At 43.3% G+C, this 19989-nt stretch overlaps 1 protein-coding gene across 2 annotated transcripts; it reads left to right on the top strand.

Annotated features, from left to right (window-relative positions):
• Positions 1-222: 222 nt before the first annotated feature.
• Positions 223-19235, top strand: LOC120058962 (solute carrier family 2, facilitated glucose transporter member 1-like). Of its 2 annotated transcripts, XM_039007718.1 has the most exons (10): positions 223-237; positions 3082-3174; positions 14865-15025; positions 15213-15453; positions 15774-15936; positions 16248-16435; positions 16618-16722; positions 18437-18538; positions 18650-18853; positions 19032-19235. In XM_039007718.1, exons 2-10 carry the CDS (start codon positions 3097-3099, stop codon positions 19233-19235), a joined length of 1446 nt encoding a protein of 481 aa, XP_038863646.1. In that variant the 5' UTR covers positions 223-237; positions 3082-3096. The 2 variants fall into 2 exon arrangements, with proteins under 2 accessions (XP_038863646.1, XP_038863647.1); XM_039007719.1 differs by lacking the exon at positions 223-237 and having other exon boundaries at positions 3073-3174.
• Positions 19236-19989: the final 754 nt, after the last annotated feature.

The raw sequence follows: 19989 nt of genomic DNA, 5'->3' as shown, positions 1-19989 counted from the left end.
CTGAAAAAGCGTGTGCGAGCAAGGAGGCCTACAAACCTGACTCAGTTACACCAGCTCTGTCAGGAGGATTGGGCCAAAATTCATCCAACTTATTTTGGGAAGCTTGTGGAAGGCTACCTGAAACGTTTGACCCAAGTTAAACAATTTTAAGGCAATGCTAATGTCACGTTCCTGACCTTGTTTTCCTTTTGTATAGTTGTGTTTAGTGGGTCAGGACGTGAGCTGGGTGGGCAGTCTGTGTTTGTTCTATGTTAAGTGTCAGGTTTAATTGACCTTGTATGGCTCTCAATCAGAGGCAGGTGTTTTCGTTTTCCTCTGATTGAGAACCATATATAGGTAGGTTGTTTCACATTGTTTGTTGTGGGTGGTTGTATCTCGTGTCTGTATGTCTACCACACGGGACTGTTTCGTTTGTGTTTCATGTAGTCTGTTCCTGTTCGTGCGTTCTTCGTTTATTGTAAGTTCTCAAGTCCAGGTCTGTCTACATCGTTTATTTGTTTTGGTAATTTGTGAAAGTGTTTTCGTGTTACGTCTATTCGTTTAAATAAATTCATTATGTCAAACTATCACGCTGCGCATTGGTCCTCTGATCCTTCTCGCCTCTCCTCGTCTGAGGAGGAGGACGAAGTAGACGATCGTTACAGCTACCAAATACTAATTGAGTGTTTGTCAACTTCTGACCCAATGGGAATGTGATGAAAGAAATAAAAGCTGAAATAAATCATTCTCTCTACTATTATTCTAACATTTCACATTCTTGAAATAAAGTAGTGATCCTAACTGACCTAAGACAGGGAATTTAGTGACTAGTGGAAAAAAAAATAGTGACTGACTGACGGCCCTGCATGGTGGGGTCCTATGCTAAGTCCCGGGAATAAAGGTTGCTGATTGGCTAATAAATAATGATGATTGCAATAAGAAAACTAAAAAGAGAGTTGGGGTCTTGAATAGGAGATGAGCTGGCCATTTTACACCCGGCCTGTCCTTCACAGGGGACAGTCTTCCCTCGCAGGGCGGGCGAGAAGCTAAAGGGCATCTGATAGGTGTCCATGACAACGGTGTAGAAGGAGGCGTGAGCATGCCAAAGCAGCAGCTGATCCCTGCAAAGCTGCACTGCTGGCCGACTCCGCTTCCCTGGATATAACCTCCACACAGGAGCACTGTCATTCACAAGATAGGAGCCAGATTACTAAACTATTAAAAGGCCACTGACGCAAAAAGCTCAAGCCTGGACAGCTAAGATGGAGAGTGTGTTATTGTTTGAGCAGACAAATGTTGTTGATACCCGATTTTAAAATAAGTGATTTATGATGTAGTACATGCTGTATAAGGTCTAAAAGCAATTTCACTAAGAAGATTTGTAGGAGTAGGAGTAAAGCTACTCTCAGTGCATCTCTCTTTTGACTTAACAGATAGAAGATGCAGATTCTAGAAGGTGAAATGACTGAGAGATTCCTGTCGATGTGAGTAAAGAGGGTAACTTTTATGGACGTCAGTGTGGCTGCAACGTATTTTTTATTTATTTTAAATAATAATAATACAACAATAATACATTTCAAAACAGAGACATGGCTTACAATACCGACATGTGAATGCGAACGAATGAATGCGAACATAACAAAGGCCTACTAAAGGCTTATGAACAAAATATCAGATCGATAATGGCAAGAGACTATCTATATTTAGGCTAGTTACATTAACAGTAAACAAACTAGGCTATCTATTTCTATGATGAAACATAAAGATATGTAGATATACCCAGGGGCGTAATTTGAGTTCTTGCATTGGAATTATATTAAATTCTGCTTATATCACGCTATACCACAATAAACATAAAAGTTAAAATGTTGAGACCATTGAGTGCTTTTGACCAAGAAGTGAAAGGTTGGTGCGAAAACTCTGTTGTGCTTTATCAGCACCATGGACTGCGCCCTGGGCTGGCTCCTCTGTACCAAGATCGTCAGGAACAGACGGAGGTGGAGGGGGCTTTGGAGCCATTACCCTGGCAGCACCTGTGAAAGGGGGGAAGGGGGGCTCTTCACGCGTAGCTAGCTGGAGCTCGGCAGCATCATCGCTGCTGGGCTTGGTCGGCGGCCTCGATGGTTTAATTTCTGATATCCATCGTGGCAGTGGCAGATTAGCTGGTTAGAGCTAAATAGGCTAATAACACTAACGCCTTTTGCAGCTAGCTAAGAAGCTAACGAAACTCTATAGTGGTGGGGTGTGAGGCAGAGTTCAGTGAAGCAGCTTCAACTCTAACTTGACCCTGTCCTTATAAATCTAATAAAAAAAATGGTGGAGGAGTATCACATTATTCACATAGTCTACCACAAATGAGCATGCGTTTTTTTCCTCCAGTGGCTTTCCATAGCACCCTTACACACAAACCCACACACACATAGATACACATACAGATTTCGTGCCAACCTGTCACTCAAATTTGTTGCTATTTTTATATAGGGACATAAAACTAAAACTGAGGTGGCACAAGTTTCAACTGAGGGGGCTAAGCCTCATTTTTGCCCTCTCGTGGAGCCATGCCCAGGTTCTGATGTTCCTCATTCCTTAAGGAGATTTTACTGAATGAACCACCAGTGTCAGTAACACCGGGCCTAGTTTCTGATGTTCCTCATTCCTTAAGGGGATTATACTGAATGGACCACCAGTGTCAGTAACACCGGGCCTAGTTTCTGATGTTCCTCATTCCTTAAGGGGATTTTACTGAATGGACCACCAGTGTCAGTAACACCGGGCCTAGTTTCTGATGTTCCTCATTCCTTAAGGGGATTATACTGAATGGACCACCAGTGTCAGTAACACTGAAGAGTCCAAGTGAGGTCTCAATATCTCATGCACATTTATTAAGACTTAGTCCCAATTCACCTGTCTTTTATCCAAGTCCAAGACTTCTCATATAAAATCAGATTAGTCTGAATATACCTTCCCTCAAAGATATATTAAAATAAAAAAATAAAAATGCTCGTAGGATAATGCAATAACGCATGTGATTGAGCACTTTGAGCATTTCTTTGTAAAACTGAAGAGACTTTAATTTAAATTGTATTTTTGTGCCCACAGGAGGTGACGTTCCAGCTGATGATGGCAGTGGGAACAGCTGTGATTGGCTCGCTGCAGTTTGGCTACAACACAGGGGTCATCAACGCTCCCCAAAAGGTGAGTGAGAAAGGACAGTTTCAAATGGCACCCTAATCCCTAAACAGTGCACTACTTTTGCCCAGTGCCATAGAGGCCCTGTATAGAGAATAAGGTGCCATTTTGGACACATACTCTGTTAGTTTCTATGTTTGTGCCCCTTAAAGCCTGTCCAAACCCGGTGAACATAAAGACAGTATTCTTCCTATTAATTCTTGACATCCCTTACTAGCTCTGCAGGTTAAGATGTTCCTAAGAGATGCGTGGCGCTCATAGATGTCCTACCCAAAGGTGCCGTACGCCCATGTCCAAAGTCCATTTTCCAAGCCATTAATAGTCCAGCAACAATACGTACCTCTGTCTGTGATATGAGTTAGATGGCAAACCTGACTATATATAAAGTGCCTCTTAACATTCGTTACCTGTTAGTTAATGGCCCATGTTACATGCCGTATTGGCTTTAAGATGATCAGGGTCGATGATTTGATGGTTCAGGATCGTCTATGTTGTGCCTATGACCCTACGATTCAGTCCCAGACTGTTTTGCTACATATCTGCTTTTACTATATTTCTCGCTGCTCAGCCAAGTCACTTTACTACATGTAAATAACCTTCACAGTATATTCTTGAATTACCGACATAGAACATTTCTGTATTTTTCAGTATATCTTTCTTACCTTTTTTTGTATTTGTATTTGTGCTCTTTTTGACTTAGTTATTGTGTAATTGTTACTATTATTGTATCCTGTGCATATGTCAAATAAACTCAGATTTGATTTGTTTGTCAAGGTTTGCATCTCATCTCTCCATCAAGAGCCCCACCAGGTCAATCAGCCATGATACATAAAATACATGTAGGATCTTTGACTGACGTGGTGAGACTCCCTGGTGAGATAAGATGAGACGCAATCCTTCTACTGGTGTCGGATCTTGGCACTTGGCTACAGATGTTGGATTTTTAGTTTGACCTGTTTTGTAGCAGAGGGGAAATAATCCTGCAGGAGGAGGATTTCAATGTCTGAAGAAATATTTAGAATCGTCACCAGGGGGAAGCTGTGATTGTATACAATGCAATACCGTACCTACTCTCTTAGAAAAAAGTACCTAAAACGGTTCTTCGGCTGTCCCTATAGGAGAACCCTTTGAAGAACCTTTTTTGGTTCCAGGTAGAACCCTTTTGGGTTCAATGTAAACCATTTCCAAGAAGCGTTCTACATGGACCCTCTAAGAGTTCTACCTGGAACCAAAAATAGTTCTACCTGGAAGCAAAAGGGGTTCTCCTATGGGGACAGCTGAAGAACCCTTTTGGATCCCTTAGACTGCAGGTCCACTGGGCTCCAGTTCAAGTAGCCAATGTAGGCTACATGCAGGCTACAGCGCGTCTCGTGTGAATTCTTATTTGGATTTGAATAAATCCACATATTTCTATGGAAGTAAATGTATTTTTCGGTAGGGAAAATCCTTAAAAAAAATTGTTTTATTTACATTTACATTTAAGTCATTTAGCAGACGCTCTTATCCAGAGCGACTTACAAATTGGTGCATTCACCTTATGATATCCAGTGGAACAGCCACTTTACAATAGTGCATCTAAATCTTTTAAGGGGGGGGGGGTTAGAAGGATAACTTTATCCTATCCTAGGTATTCCTTAAAGAGGTGGGGTTTCAGGTGTCTCCGGAAGGTGGTGATTGACTCCGCTGACCTGGCGTCGTGAGGGAGTTTGTTCCACCATTGGGGTGCCAGAGCAGCGAACAGTTTTGACTGGGCTGAGCGGGAACTGTACTTCCTCAGAGGTAGGGAGGCGAGCAGGCCAGAGGTGGATGAACGCAGTGCCCTTGTTTGGGTGTAGGGCCTGATCAGAGCCTGAAGGTACGGAGGTGCCGTTCCCCTCACAGCTCCGTAGGCAAGCACCATGGTCTTGTAGCGGATGCGAGCTTCAACTGGAAGCCAGTGGAGAGAGCGGAGGAGCGGGGTGACGTGAGAGAACTTGGGAAGGTTGAACACCAGACGGGCTGCGGCGTTCTGGATGAGTTGTAGGGGTTTAATGGCACAGGCAGGGAGCCCAGCCAACAGCGAGTTGCAGTAATCCAGACGGGAGATGACAAGTGCCTGGATTAGGACCTGCGCCGCTTCCTGTGTGAGGCAGGGTCGTACTCTGCGAATGTTGTAGAGCATGAACCTACAGGAACGGGCCACCGCCTTGATGTTAGTTGAGAACGACAGGGTGTTGTCCAGGATCACGCCAAAGTTTTATTATACTGTATGTTCAAGACAAGCAATAGGCAGAATAACTAGTTGGTGGCCTTAATGCCTATGTGGTCCAGTGGTTACAACCGCTTATCCCGTCATACATGTGCCAGAGTCAGCAGGGTTCGACTCCGGTCCACTGCCCTTTGACTCACCCTTCCCCATGTTTCCAACATTGTTCTCTCTCTTCAATAAAAGCAACAAATAAAATAGGAAAGGAGTGGGACTGCCCCACTCCATAAAAATATATATTTAAGAAATAATAAATAATTAGGGCCTCCCGGGTGGCGCAGTGGTCTAGGGCACTGCATCGCAGCGCTAGCTGCGCCACCAGAGTCTCTGGGTTCGCGCCCAGGCTCTGTCGCAGCCGGCCGCGACCGGGAGGTCTGTGGGGCGACGCACAATTGGCATAGCGTCGTCCGGGTTAGGGAGGGTTTGGCCGGTAGGGATATCCTTGTCTCATCGCGCTCCAGCGACTCCTGTGGCGGGCCGGGCGCAGTGCGCGCTAACCAAGGGGGCCAGGTGCACGGTGTTTCCTCCGACACATTGGTGCGGCTGGCTTCCGGGTTGGAGGCGCGCTGTGTTAAGAAGCAGTGCGGCTTGGTTGGGTTGTGCTTCGGAGGACGCATGGCTTTCGACCTTCGTCTCTCCCGAGCCCGTACGGGAGTTGTAGCGATGAGACAAGATAGTAATTACTAGCGATTGGATACCACGAAAATTGGGGAGAAAATGGGATAAAATTTTTTTAAAAATTATAATAATAATAATAAATAATTGGACAAATTACAAATCGATTGGTGAGCGCACGTCCAACCTAAAACATTACTATAAATCGTACAAGGTAGGCTAAATTGATTCATAAAACATGTACAGACCTAGCAGGCAACAATATATGCTATGCTAACTGATTCTACCATTGAAAGAGAAAACAAACAAAGAAATAGAAAATAAACCCTATATGCTGAGATTCAGTCTGGAGATTTTGAGGTGGAAAATAAAAACTTCAGAGGACTTTTAAGCCTTGAATACATGTAAGTTTGATTCACGCACTTAATGAGTGGAGCTCCACCAAAAGATTGCAGTCAGGGTGCAATTACTGCGTCCAAAATACCACAGAAGTTACTGCACTTTTACTGCCGTTTCAAAATTGCAATCTTTTTTTGTAAGGGTTTAGATAGCCTACAGCCTATTTTAGGCCCGCAAGGTAACTGCATTTATTTTAACGTTTTCAAGAAGTAAAACAAACTGTCTGATAATTTACACGTCAAAGAAAAGTGTCTCAGCTCAGCAAAATTGTCTTTGGATAGGCTCAAATCCATAAACATCTTGACAGCTTTACAAAATGAAATATTAAAGCCCACAATACAGGCTTTCAGTCCACAACAAGGATGACTTCAAATGCCGGCATCAAACTGAAAGTACAGTAGGCCTATGCTACTGTAGCCGGCACATAATAGCTTAGCAATGGAAATCTCACCTGCTGTAAGGGCATCCACACCAAAGACCAAAACTATATTGACAAATTATACATAGCCTTACTATAAAACGTGGGCAAGCATCCACACTGGAGGAAAGTTTATTGTTCTACAGTAGGCCTACATCTGTTAATCAACTGATGACCAAATCAGCTTATCAACTCAGCCAGGGAAACACAAACAAATAAAATAAAATTGCAGTTATGCAACCGGTCAGGATGCACTCGATGGTGCTGGGGACCCATGCCAAATCTTTTCAGTCTCCTGAGGGGGAAAAGGTGTTGTTTGGACCATGATAGTTTGTTGACGATGTGGACACCAAGGAACTTGAAACTCTCCACCTGCTCCACTTCAGCCCCGTCGATGTTAATGGGGGCCTATTTGGCCCTCCTTTTCCTATAGTCCACGATCAGCTCCTTTGTCTTGCTCACATAGAGAGAGAGGTTGTTGTGCTGGTACCACACTGCCAGGTCTCTGACCTCCTACCTATAGGCTGTCTCATCGTTGTCAGTGATCAGGCCTACCACTGTTGTGTCGTCAGCAAACTTAATGATGGTGTTGGAGTCGTCTTTGGCCACGCAGTCTTGGGTGAACAGAGAGTACAGGAGGAGACTATGCACGCACCCCTGAGGGGTCTCAGTGTTGAGGATCACCGTGGCAGATGTGTTGTTGCCTACCCTTACCACATGGGGGCGGCCCGTCAGAAAGTCCAGGATCCAGTTGCAGAGGGAGTTGTTTAGTCCCAGGTTCCTTAGTGATGAGCTACGTGGGTACTATGGTGTTGAACGCTGAGCTGTAGACAATGAACGGCATTCTCACATAGGTGTTCCTTTTGTCCAGGTGGGAAAGGGCAGTGTGGAGTGCGATTGAGATTGCGTCATCTGTGGATCTGTTGGAGCGGTATGCGAATTGGAGTGGGTCTAGGGTTTCTGGCATGATGGTGTTGATGTGAGCCATGACCAGCCATTCAAAGCACTTCATGGCTACCGACGTGAGTGCTACGGGGCGGTAATCATTTAGGCAGGTTACCTTCACTTTCATGGGCACTTTCTTTGCATTAAAGTCCGAGGCCACTAGGAGCGCCGCTACTGGATGAGCATTTTCTTGTTTGTTTATGGCCGTATACAGCTCGTTGAATGCGGTCTTAGTGGCATCATCGGTTGGTGGTGGTAAATAGACTGCTACGAATAATATAGATGAGAACTCTCTTGGTAAATAGTGTGGTCTACAGCTTATTATGAGGTATTCTACCTCAGGCGAGCAATACCTCGAGACTTCTTTAATATTAGACATTGCGCACCAGCAGTTATTGACAAATAGACACACACCCCCACCCCTCGTCTTACCAGACGTAGCTGCTCTGTCCTGCCGATGCACGGAGAAGCCAGCCAGCTCTATATTATCCGTGTCGTCGTTTAGCCAAGTCTTGGTGAAACATAAGATGTTACAGTTTTGAAATGTCCAGGGAGGTAGGATAGTCTTAATCGTAGATCGTCCAGTTTATTTTCCAATGATTGCACATTGGCCAATAATACGGAGGGTGGTGGTGGTTTATCTACTTGTCAGCTAATTCTTACAAGGCACACCGCCCTCCTCCCCCTTTTTATCCGTCTTTTCTTCACGCGGAGGATTTGGGTCTTCTCACGACAAAGCAGTATATCTTTCACATCAGACTCATAAAAAATAAATCTTTGTCCATTTCGGGGTGAGTAATCGCTGTTCTGATGTCCAGAAGCTCTTTTCGATCATAAGAGACGGTAGCAGCAACATTATGTACAAAATGAGTTCCAAGCCTTGCGAAAAAAACAGTGGTGTAAAGTTCTTAAGTAAAAATACTTGAAAGTACTACTTAAGTCGTTTTTTTTGGTATCTGTACTTTAGTATTTATATTTTTGACAACTTTTACATTACTTAAAGAAAATAATGTACTTTTTACTCCATACATTTTCCCTGACACCCAAAAGTACTCGTTACATTTTGAATGCTTAGTAGGACACGCACTTATGAAGAGAACATCCCTGGTCATCCCTACTGCCTCTGATCTGGCGGACTCACGAAACACAAATGCTTTGTTTGTAAATGATGTCTGAGTGTTGGAATGTGCCCCTGTAAATTTAAACAACAAGAACATTGTGCCGTCTGATTTGCTTAATATTGTGAGGGTTGTGTGCGGCGAAGTAGCAGAGTCAAATGCAGGACACAGGTGTTGAGCGAAACACAAAACGTTTACTCAAAAATCACAGCAAAATTCCACAAAGGGAATAATTACAAAACATCATAAGAAATAACAACAACCACTAACGTAACAAACAATCACGGACAAAACAGAAATGAAAGCCAGAGGGTTAAATAGGGAACATAATAGGGGAATTGAAACCAGGTGTGTAATTATGCAGACAAAACAAAACGAAACAGAAAAATGGATCGGTGGTGACTAGAAAGCCGGTGACGTCGACCGCCGAACACCACCCGAACAAGGAGAAGGGCCGACTTCGGCGGAAGTCGTGACAAATATAAGGATTTTTTAAATTATTTGTACTTTTACTTTTGATACTTATATTTAAGTATATTTACTTTTAGACTTTTACCCAAGTAAAATTTTACTGGGTAACTTTCACTTTTACTTGAGTCATTCCTATTAAGGTATCTTTACTTTTACTCAAGTATGACAATTGGTTTCCTTTTCCACCACTGGAAAAAACATACAAAATAGCACAGCTGGTTAGGAGCCCGTAAAACGTCAGCTATCCCCTCCGGCGCCATTATCTTAGCCTATTATCATTTTTCACACCTTTCATTTTGTGACAATGGATAGGCTAGCCTGCAGAATGTATTGGAATATAATCACATAACAAGGGGCCTATTGCAACCATCGATGGCACTAGATTATCGCCAACTAAACCATCAATACTCGCTAAATTCACCCGCACATCTAATCTCAATTGCAACCATTATTGGTCACCACATTATCGCTACCTAAAATATGTTGTCAGTGTTACCTTAGTCCTGCTTGAAACCAAAGTCTTAAGGCCGCTGCCTTCAGCACAGACATACATGTAAACCATAGCGTATCGCTATGGGTTTGATTCCACCCCACTCTCTTCTGGCACAATAACTCAAAATTCTGAACTTAGTCCTTTAAAAAAAAAAATCTATTTGACAAGCATTCTGTACAATTGAAATAAAGTATTTCCTTGTTTACCATGGCAAATCTACTGTGGCAATTTATATATTTTTCTATAATATATACACTAGATCAAAAAAATAATGGGCTGCGTTTTTTTGGTTTTAAAATCTGAGTCACTTTCTTTCATGCGCCATTGTGCTCCATTCCGTAGGCTACCTCACGATTCTCAATTTCATCTTGTCTTTACATCTGATATTATAGGCCTATGTGTGCAATTAGTTTTGATAGGCTACAGTAGGCTATAGTTTAGGTATAGCCTACTATACAGCTGCATTTCGGATACACTTTACAATTGTATGTCGTAGTGGAGACCAATATCTATTTTGAGTTATTAAGCTTTATGAAACGACGTTTGTTGATGTGTATGGATGCATTTCAGATAAATTTTTTGTACATTTTAATATTGCAGTAATAGGACCTATAGACCTACAGTAGCAGTAGGAAATGTATTAATATTCTGTCTGGTGCTTTACCGTTTGAGGTGGCAAGAGAAGGATGATTTTGATAGCTGGCACTGGTCCGAATGACTCGACTGCCCCTACATGGAGAGAAAGAGAACTGCAGGTTTTCAGTGAACGTATCTAAATCACAAGTCTTCTGCGAATTTCCAGCTGGCAGGAACAAATTTTGCTACGAAAGAGTGATCAAATTAAGATCTGACATCTGTAAGTGACAGTCTGGCAGATATACTGGAGATACTCTGGTACTGTATGTACTTTACTCCAGCAGTTTCTTGAGAAAGTTACTTGAGGTATTACTGAAGCCTGCTCTGTAAATAAAAATGTGTATTACTGTGTGTGTGTACTTATATTTGTGTGTGTGTGTGTGTGTGTGTGTGTGTGTGTGTGTGTGTGTGTGTGTGTGTGTGTGTGTGTGTGTGTGTGTGTGTGTGTGTGTGTGTGAGAGAGAGAGAGAGATTTGGGAGGTTTAAGGCCAATCCTGCAGCCTCTTCGGGATACCTGAGCACATGAGCACTATAAATAGCTTTGTAGATTACGATTACATCAGTCTAAAGGTGTGCAGGACAGTAAGGTAGCTGCTACTGGAGGTAGCTGCTAGTGGATTCAGTATCTTTGATACTTTGTTATGCAAGGCTTGTAGTCACCTCCACGGTCTGCGGTGGAAAGTCATCATCTATTGTAGTGAATTACGGTTGCATAATTCCATTAACTTTCCCAAATTTACCAGGTTTTCCTGAGATCCTTGTTGGAGGATTCCCGTATTTCAATCTTATTCCAGGAAGTCTCCAACTGGGAATTTTGAGAAAGGTTTACCATTGCGATCATTCCACTTGTGGTGTGTCCATTACACGTGGCAGAGGTAACGAGGATCATTGTCACGTTTGCAGGATTAAGGTGGCTACAGGAGTTGTGCAACTAACAATAACAAAGAGATCATTCACTCTGACTACTCTCTTCTTCACATATTCTTTATGGCAAATTTACCTCACATCTCCTTCAAAGTACACTAGTACACTAGAAAATTAGTATCACCAGATAAAAATGTTGTGGGGTATAAGTCAAAGTCAGGTAAAAAACAATGATGTGCTCACATCCAACAAACCACTGCAGGGGGCGAATGGTGATGCCATAGGAAAAATATGTTTTCCATAGTCAGAGACCCAGGGCATATTCTTTGGAGTGCAATAAACCCTGCCTTACTCATACCTGTATCAATGACACTCTGAGTTATGTTTGTCAACATGAAGTCCTGTAATGAACGATCTTGCATCGTGTTTCTCTGCCCCCCTCTGCTGGTCAAAAGCTGGCTTCTGTAAGAATGTTTTTATTTACCTGTTTTTTAGAATACGGCTGAATACGGAGTGGCTGCGGATCCGACTTTTATGGACCCCTCTTCCCGACACTAAAGGTCCTGAAAGGTCTGCGCATGTGCGGATTCTCTACTTTACACACAGTCTCTGCTCTACTTGTAGAGAACAGGCTACTCTGGCGAATGTTGCTCGTTTAATAAAGTTAGATCAAAGCTGAATCCATTTCCGCAAGATCACAATGATAGTATTCTTCATAACAAAATAGAATATAACAACATAATAAGGACAGACAGCTGATCATCCTTTCAGTGGCAGACCACGTGTAACAACACCTGCACAGGATCGGTACATCCGAACATCACACCTGCGGGACAGGTACAGGATGGCAACAACAACTGCCCGAGTTACACCAGGAACACACAATCCCTCCATCAGTGCTCAGACTGTCCGCAATAGGCTGAGAGGCTAGACTGAGGGCTAGTAGCCCTGTCGTAAGGCAGGTCCTCACCAGACATCACCGGCAACAACGTCGCCTATGGGCACAAACCCACCGTCGCTGGACCAGCAGGACTGGCAAAAAGTGCTCTTCACTGACGAGTCGCAGTTTTGTCTCACCAGTGGTGATGGTCGGATTCGTCTTATCGTCGAAGGAATGAGCGTTACACCAAGGCCTGTACTCTGGAGCGGGATCGATTTGGAGGTGGAGGGTCCGTCATGGTCTGGGGCGGTGGGTCACAGCATCATCGAACTGAGCTTGTTGTCATTGCAGGCCATCTCAACGCTGTGCGTTACAGGGAAGACATCCTCCTCACTCATGTGGTACCCTTCCTGTAGGCTCATCCTGACATGACCCTCCAGCATAACAATGCCACCAGGCATACTGCTCGTTCTGTGCGTAATTTCCTGCAAGACAGGAATGTGAGTGTTCTACCATGGCCAGCGAAGAGCACAGATCTCAATCCCATTGAGCACATCTGGGACCTGTTGGATCGGAGGGTGAGGGCTAGGGCCATTCCCCCCAGAAATGTCCGGGATCTTGCAGGTGCCTTGGTGGAAGAGTGGGGTAACATCTCACAGCAAGAACTGGCAAATCTGGTGCAGTCCATGAGGCGGAGATGCACTGCAGTACTTAATGCAGCTGGTGGCCACACCAGATACTGACTGTTACTTTTGATTTTGACCCCCCTTTGTTCAGGGACACATTATTCCATTTCTGTTAGTCACTTGTCTGTGGAACTTGTTCAGTTTATGCCTCAGTTGTTGAATCTTGTTATGTTCATACAAATATTTACACGTTAAGTTTGCTGAAAATAAACGCAGTTGACAGTGAGAGGATGCTTCTCTTTTTGCTGAGTTTATAACGTTACTGTAACACAAAAAGGAATTTGTAATTTCTTGAGAAAACTCAACAGCATGCGCCAATAGGCAAAATATGTGCTTTGATTGAAACTAAAATGAATGCAAATAAGTTAGAAATGGTGCTACTAATGCACATGACGGCACAAACACATCTCGTAAAAAGTAAATATGTTAGCTAGCTATCATACAGTAGACGTATATAAGAAGACATGCAATCATAATTGGCTGTAGCGCATATAAAGCACCCAGCCCTGGGCTGCCGTCGTGAATTGAATTATGGGGAGTTTCAGGCCCTGGAGTGAATTGAACACAATTGTACACTCGCAAAGCCGACTAAAAACGTTGCAAACGTCTCCTGCTTGGCTAATAATTTGGACTACCCTCCAAGATGGCGACGGGGATTCCCCCAAGGGCATAAGACAAGGGTGTGTCTTTTAAGTGTTTGGACCGCAGCCCTGGTATCGTAGCGTTGGAGATGACTAACTATGAACTTTGTTCCGGTTCACAGATGTTTCGTCACTGATCATTTGGATACATCATGATTTCGCAGGTGTTCGCATCTTTCCAATTTCGGAAGGGGAGGGGACATTTAACCCATATGTTTTCCCTGTAACTTGCAAAGAGAGAGGGGCGGATATACCGCCCTGGCTTCCGCTCCACATTCTAGTAAATTATTTTTTCTATCATGTTTCCGCGCAGAATTTAATTGAGCAACTGACGCAATTACGCAAGATTTTTGTTATAGTTCCGAGATTACAATATCTATAATTTCACTGTATGGTTGGTAATTCACTATGAATTGAATTGTGACTGTATGTATATGATGTATGTATGATAATGATATTATTTAAAGGGGCAATCTGCAGTTTGTACAGAATTTTCTTTACATATAAATTAACGATATGTACCCATTGATTCTTGAAGAATATCATTTATAAATGCCTCATGAGCTTAATTCAACTGTTGTACCCCATCAGAACCCAAAATATAAGCTTGTTTTATGCCAATGTTTTTTAACAAAGTAAATGTAAACAAACATTAGCTACATGGTTAAAACTACAATCTAGATATCATGGATGGTCAGTCCTTGCATCCATAACTCTGTCTATGAATTTGAGGGTGATTACATTTCTCTAGCCCCGTCCCTCAGCTTTCAAAATGTTTTATTTTATTTTTACCCCTTTTTCGAGATATCCAGTTGATAGTTACAGTCTTGTCCCATTGATGCAACTCCCGTACTGACTCGGGAGAGGCGAATGTCGAGAGCCATGCATCCCCCGAAACAAGACCCTGCCAAGCCACACTGCTTCTTGACACACTGCTCGCTTAACCCGGAAACCAGCCGCACCAATGTGTCGCAGGAAACACCGTACAACTGGCGATCGCATTCAGCTTGCAGGTGCCCAGCCCACCACAAGGAGTTGCTAGAGCGCGATGGGACAAGGACATCCGGCCGACCAAGCCCTCCCCTAACCCGGACGACGCTGGGCCAATTGTGTGACGCCTCATCGGTCAAACCCACTTTTGAGGCCCATCACTCAGCTTTTTACCGGGGAGGATGCTTTGTTATTGTTTGCTGCTGGTTGCAGCTTTAATGTCTCCAGCAACCTTCAATGATGAATATAGTTAATGTATGTTCTTCATGTTGTGATATGTTGTATTGTACCTTAGATCATTGAAGGCTTTTTGAATGACACGTGGAACAACAGGTACTCTGAGCCCATCCCTGCCACATCCCTGACCACCCTGTGGTCCATCTCCGTGGCCATCTTCTCTGTCGGGGGCATCTTTGGCTCCTTCTCCGTGGGCCTCTTTGTCAACCGCCTGGGCAGGTAAATCTGCTCTGTTAGTGTTATATTTTAGACTGGTCTTTACGGTAAAAGGGTGTGGTAATCATGGGTCATTTCGTTTTTTTGTGCGGTCCTATGCACCTTAACAACAGTATAGCATTTTTGTGCCTTTAGGAAGTGAAGAAGCCAGCCATATTTTTAAATTGACCTCTCTGTGAATGATTTGCAGGAGGAACTCGATGCTCATCGCCAATGTGCTAGCATTCATCGCCGCCGGGTTCATGGGCTTCTCCAAGCTGGCGGCGTCGTGGGAGATGCTGATCATTGGCCGCTTCATCGTGGGACTTTACTCCGGCCTGTCCACTGGCTTCGTGCCCATGTACGTGGGGGAGATCGCGCCCACTTCGCTCCGTGGGGCGCTGGGCACTCTGCACCAGCTGGGCATCGTCATTGGAATCCTCATGGCACAGGTAGGCACTGTCCGTTGGGTGACTTTCAGTTTCACCTGATCCGATGTCAGTGATTACTAGAGATGACAATCCAAATGTGGCACAGGACAACTGGACAAATATAGCAATGACGAGAAGACAAATGTTCAAGTAATATTTGCTGCCCTCAGGTGTGATCTTTTTGTTATCTTTTTCAACGCTAGTGATACAGCACAATCATCTGGACAAAATATTCTTTCCACCAACATACAGTACCCAAGTAACTTCACCACAGTGTATTTCCATGGTAGTTTAACTTTCATTAACAGTGTTACAGTGTACGAACATATTGTTACTTACAGGTGTTTGGGATGGAGTCGATCATGGGGAACTCCACTATGTGGCCCTTCCTGCTGGGCCTCACTTTCATCCCGGCCGTGTTGCAGTGTATCCTGCTGCCCTTCTGCCCCGAGAGCCCTCGCTTCCTCCTCATCAACTGCAACGAGGAGCTCAAGGCCAGGGAAGGTAAGCCTCTGACCATCTAATGCTACACCTTCACTCCCTCAAACATGGAACCCTCCCAGCTGAGGACCTATTCCCATGGAGAGCAGGAGAGCTCCTGGGTGTGTAGGCTTTTGTTCCAGCCCTGCTCTAACACACCATTCAACTAATCAAGGTCCCGACAAGCAGCTTATTAGTAGAATCTGGGGTGTTCAAGTAGGGCTGGAACAAACGCCTGCACATCCATTAGCTCTCTAGGAGGAGGGTCGGCCACCAGTCATGCATCTTGTTACCAGCTGAATGGAGTCCTGAGTGTGTTGTGGATTTGCATGCAGTGCTGGAGAAGCTGCGAGGCACTGAGGAGGTGGGCGACGACATGCAGGAGATGAAGGAGGAGGCCAGGCAGATGATGAGGGAGAAGAAGGTCACCATCCTGGAGCTATTCCGCTCGCCACTCTACCGCCAGCCCATCTTCATCGCCATCATGCTCCAGCTCTCCCAGCAGCTGTCTGGCATCAACGCTGTGAGTGTAGGACACTCACAGTCACAACATAAAAAAGCCAGGGAGCATGTGTATTCACACTGACTTGTGAATACACATGCATGCATGCACATACATGCTAACTCATGCACACACATGTGCACACACACACAAACATACACTTCAAACTACATGATCCACTAAATTATGACAATTTTGTGCAGGTTTTCTACTACTCCACCAGGATCTTTGAGAAGGCGGGGGTTTCTCAGCCAGTCTATGCAACCATTGGGGCTGGAGTAGTCAATACAGCCTTCACTGTTGTGTCTGTAAGTCAGAAAAACACTGTACAACATCCATAAACACCCATACGAAGAAAAAATAAATAATTTCAATATATTTAATTTCACAAAATGTATTTCAAATACATGTACATACATTTCCCTCTTTGCTCAAATGCATGTAATGCCTGACAATTCCAGAAATGCATGGCTAAGATATCTAGTCTACAGGGTGGCCAAAGCAGTTCCTAATTTGGCATATGACATAGTTTGTCCCTTCAGAGTGGGTTAATTACTCTTTTTACACAAAATGTTGGCATTGATATAATTTTAACATTGTCATAAAGAGTGCATGTTCAACTTCATAAAAAATATGTTTCCTGTCTCAAGAGGTTAAATAAAAATGTAAAAGACTATATAGTAAGTGCCTCTCTTCAGCTTCATTAAATAATGAAAAAATCATTACATGATTTTAAATGTAAATGCATTTTTGTGCTTTCGGTATACTTTTGATATGTCTCAACTACAATAAAAATACATTCTGAGCAAATATATTGTAGCTGCGGCAGCCTATTAGACAATCTGGGGGCGTGGCTTCTTGGAGGCGTGGCCTTGGTTTGAGCTCGTTGGGTCACCCATGGGAGAACGTGTCATAATATAATTGAAAAGACATTTACAAATACATAAAATATATTTCCTAAATATATCACTAAATACATGTGGAAACATTATTTAATGAATTTCAGAATGTACTTTAGAATACATGAATTACATTTTCCAATGCATTTAACATACACTGAGTGTATAAAACATTAAGGACACCTTCCTAATATTGAGTTGTGGAATCCAGGTGAAAGCTATGATCCCTTATTGATGTCACTTGTTAAATCTACTTCAATCAGTATAGATGAAGGGGCGGCAGGGTAGCCTAGTGGTTAGAGCGTTAGGCTAGTAACCGAAAGGTTGCAAGTTCAAATCCCCGAGCTGACAAGGTACAAATCTGTCGTTCTGCCCCTGAACAAGGCAGTTAACCCACTGTTCCTAGGCCGTCATTGAAAATAAGAGTTTGTTCTTAACTGACTTGCCTAGTTAAATAAAAATAAGAAAAGGTTAAATGTAAGTCGCTCTGGATAAGAGCGTCTGCTAAATGACTTAAATGTAAAGAAGGATTTTTAAGCCTTGAGACAATTGAGACATGGATTGTGTATGTGTGCCATTGGGCAAGACAAAATATTTAAGGGCTTTTGAACAGGGTATGGTAGTAGGTGCCAGGTGATGCTGCTGGATTTTTCATGCTCAACAGTTTCCCGTGTGTATTAAGAATGGTCCACCACCCAAAGGACATCCAGCCAACTTTACACAACTCTGGGAAGCATTGGAGTCAACATGGGCCAGTATACCTGTGGAATCCTTTCGCCACCTTGTAGAGTCCATGGCCCGACGAATTGAGACTGTTCTGAGGGTAAAAGGGGGTGCAACTGGACTCAATATTAGGAAGGTGTTCTTAATGTTTTGTTCACTCAGTGTATATTGTGATATACATTTCACATACGTTTATATATGAATTTTAAATACATTCCGTAATATATGTTAAAAAAAAATTAACATTTCATATTTATCCCCCAAAAATATATAAAAAATATATTTTAAATGTTGTTTTTTTCTAGTATAGGTGGAAAATGAAACAGACTAATGTGTCTTTGAAATGTAGCCACTCCCCAACACCACCTTTCTTCTCCTCTTCCTCGCTCTCTTTATATAGCTATTCATTGTGGAGCGTGCTGGGCGAAGATCCCTTCACCTCACTGGGTTACTGGGGATGGCATTCTCAGCGGTCCTGATGACAGTTGCCATGGCACTGCTTGTATGTATAATGGTGCACTAAAGGAACAAAAACATCATGGATATGCTTATATTATATTTTATGTACACGGCTACTTCAACCAGACTCCTCTACTGATGTGTCTTGCCTCAGGACCAGCTGCCATGGATGTCGTACGTTAGCATCGTGGCCATCTTCAGCTTCGTGGCCTTCTTTGAGATTGGCCCAGGCCCCATCCCATGGTTCATTGTGGCTGAGCTCTTCAGCCAAGGTCCTCGGCCCTCTGCCTTTGCCGTGGCTGGATTCTCCAACTGGACAGCTAACTTTATAGTGGGCATGACCTTCCAATACGTTGAGGTAAGGAGACAGAAACAATTACTATTGCATTAATGGCTCATTTTCGTATTATATGAATTAGTATACATTGATAGTATATATTATTATATATATTATATAGTTCTATAATAGTACTTATGACTTCCACTTTCAATTTGGAAATTGTGAAAATAATGTAACTTTTCTGTATTCTCTGTAGCAACTGTGTGGCCCCTACGTCTTCATCATCTTTACCGTGCTGCTGCTGGGCTTCTTCGTCTTCACCTACTTCATGGTGCCCGAAACCAAGGGACGATCGTTTGACGAGATCGCTGCTGGCTTCCGCCATGATGCCGGAGAGGCAGGGGAGAAGTATGCGCCTGACGAGATGAACAGCCTGGGGGGAGCCGACTCCCAACTCTAAGCCCTCCGACAACACCGATACATACATACATACAGTTGAAGTCGGAAGTTTACATACACTTAGGTTGGAGTCATTAAAACTAGTTTTTCAACCACTCCACAAATTTCTTGTTAACTATAGTTTTGGCAAGTTGGTTAGGACATCTACTTTGTGCATGACACAAGTAATTTTTCCAACAATTGTTTACAGACAGATTATTTCACTTATAATTCACTGTATCACAATTCCAGTGGGTCAGAAGTTTACATACACTAAGTTGACTGTGCCTTTAAACAGCTTGGAAAATTCCAGAAAATTATGTCATGGCTTTAGAAGCTTCTGATAGGCTAATTGACATCATTTGAGTGTACCTGTGGATGTATTTCAAGGCCTATCTTCAAAGTCAGTGCCTCTTTGCTTGACATCATGGGAAAATCAAAAGAAATCAGTCAAGACCTCAGAAAAAAATTGTAGACCTCCACAAGTCTGGTTCATCCTTGGGAGCAATTTCCAAACGCCTGAAGGTACCGCGTTCATCTGCACAAACAATAGTACGCAAGTATAAACACCATGGAACCACGCAGCCGTCATACCGCTCAGTTAGGAGACGCGTTCTGTCTCCTAGAGATTAACGTATTTTGGTGCTAAAAGTGAAAATCAATCCCAGAACAACAGCAAAGGACCTTGTGAAGATGCTGGAGGAAACAGGTACAAAAGTATCTATATTCACAGTAAAACGAGTCCTACATCGACATAACCTGAAAGGCCGCTCAGC

Source organism: Salvelinus namaycush, chromosome 14 (assembly GCF_016432855.1).
Source record: "Salvelinus namaycush isolate Seneca chromosome 14, SaNama_1.0, whole genome shotgun sequence".
Lineage (NCBI taxonomy): Eukaryota > Metazoa > Chordata > Actinopteri > Salmoniformes > Salmonidae > Salvelinus > Salvelinus namaycush.
Note: the sequence above shows the minus strand (reverse complement) of the source record. Positions and strands in the feature narration are given on the sequence as shown.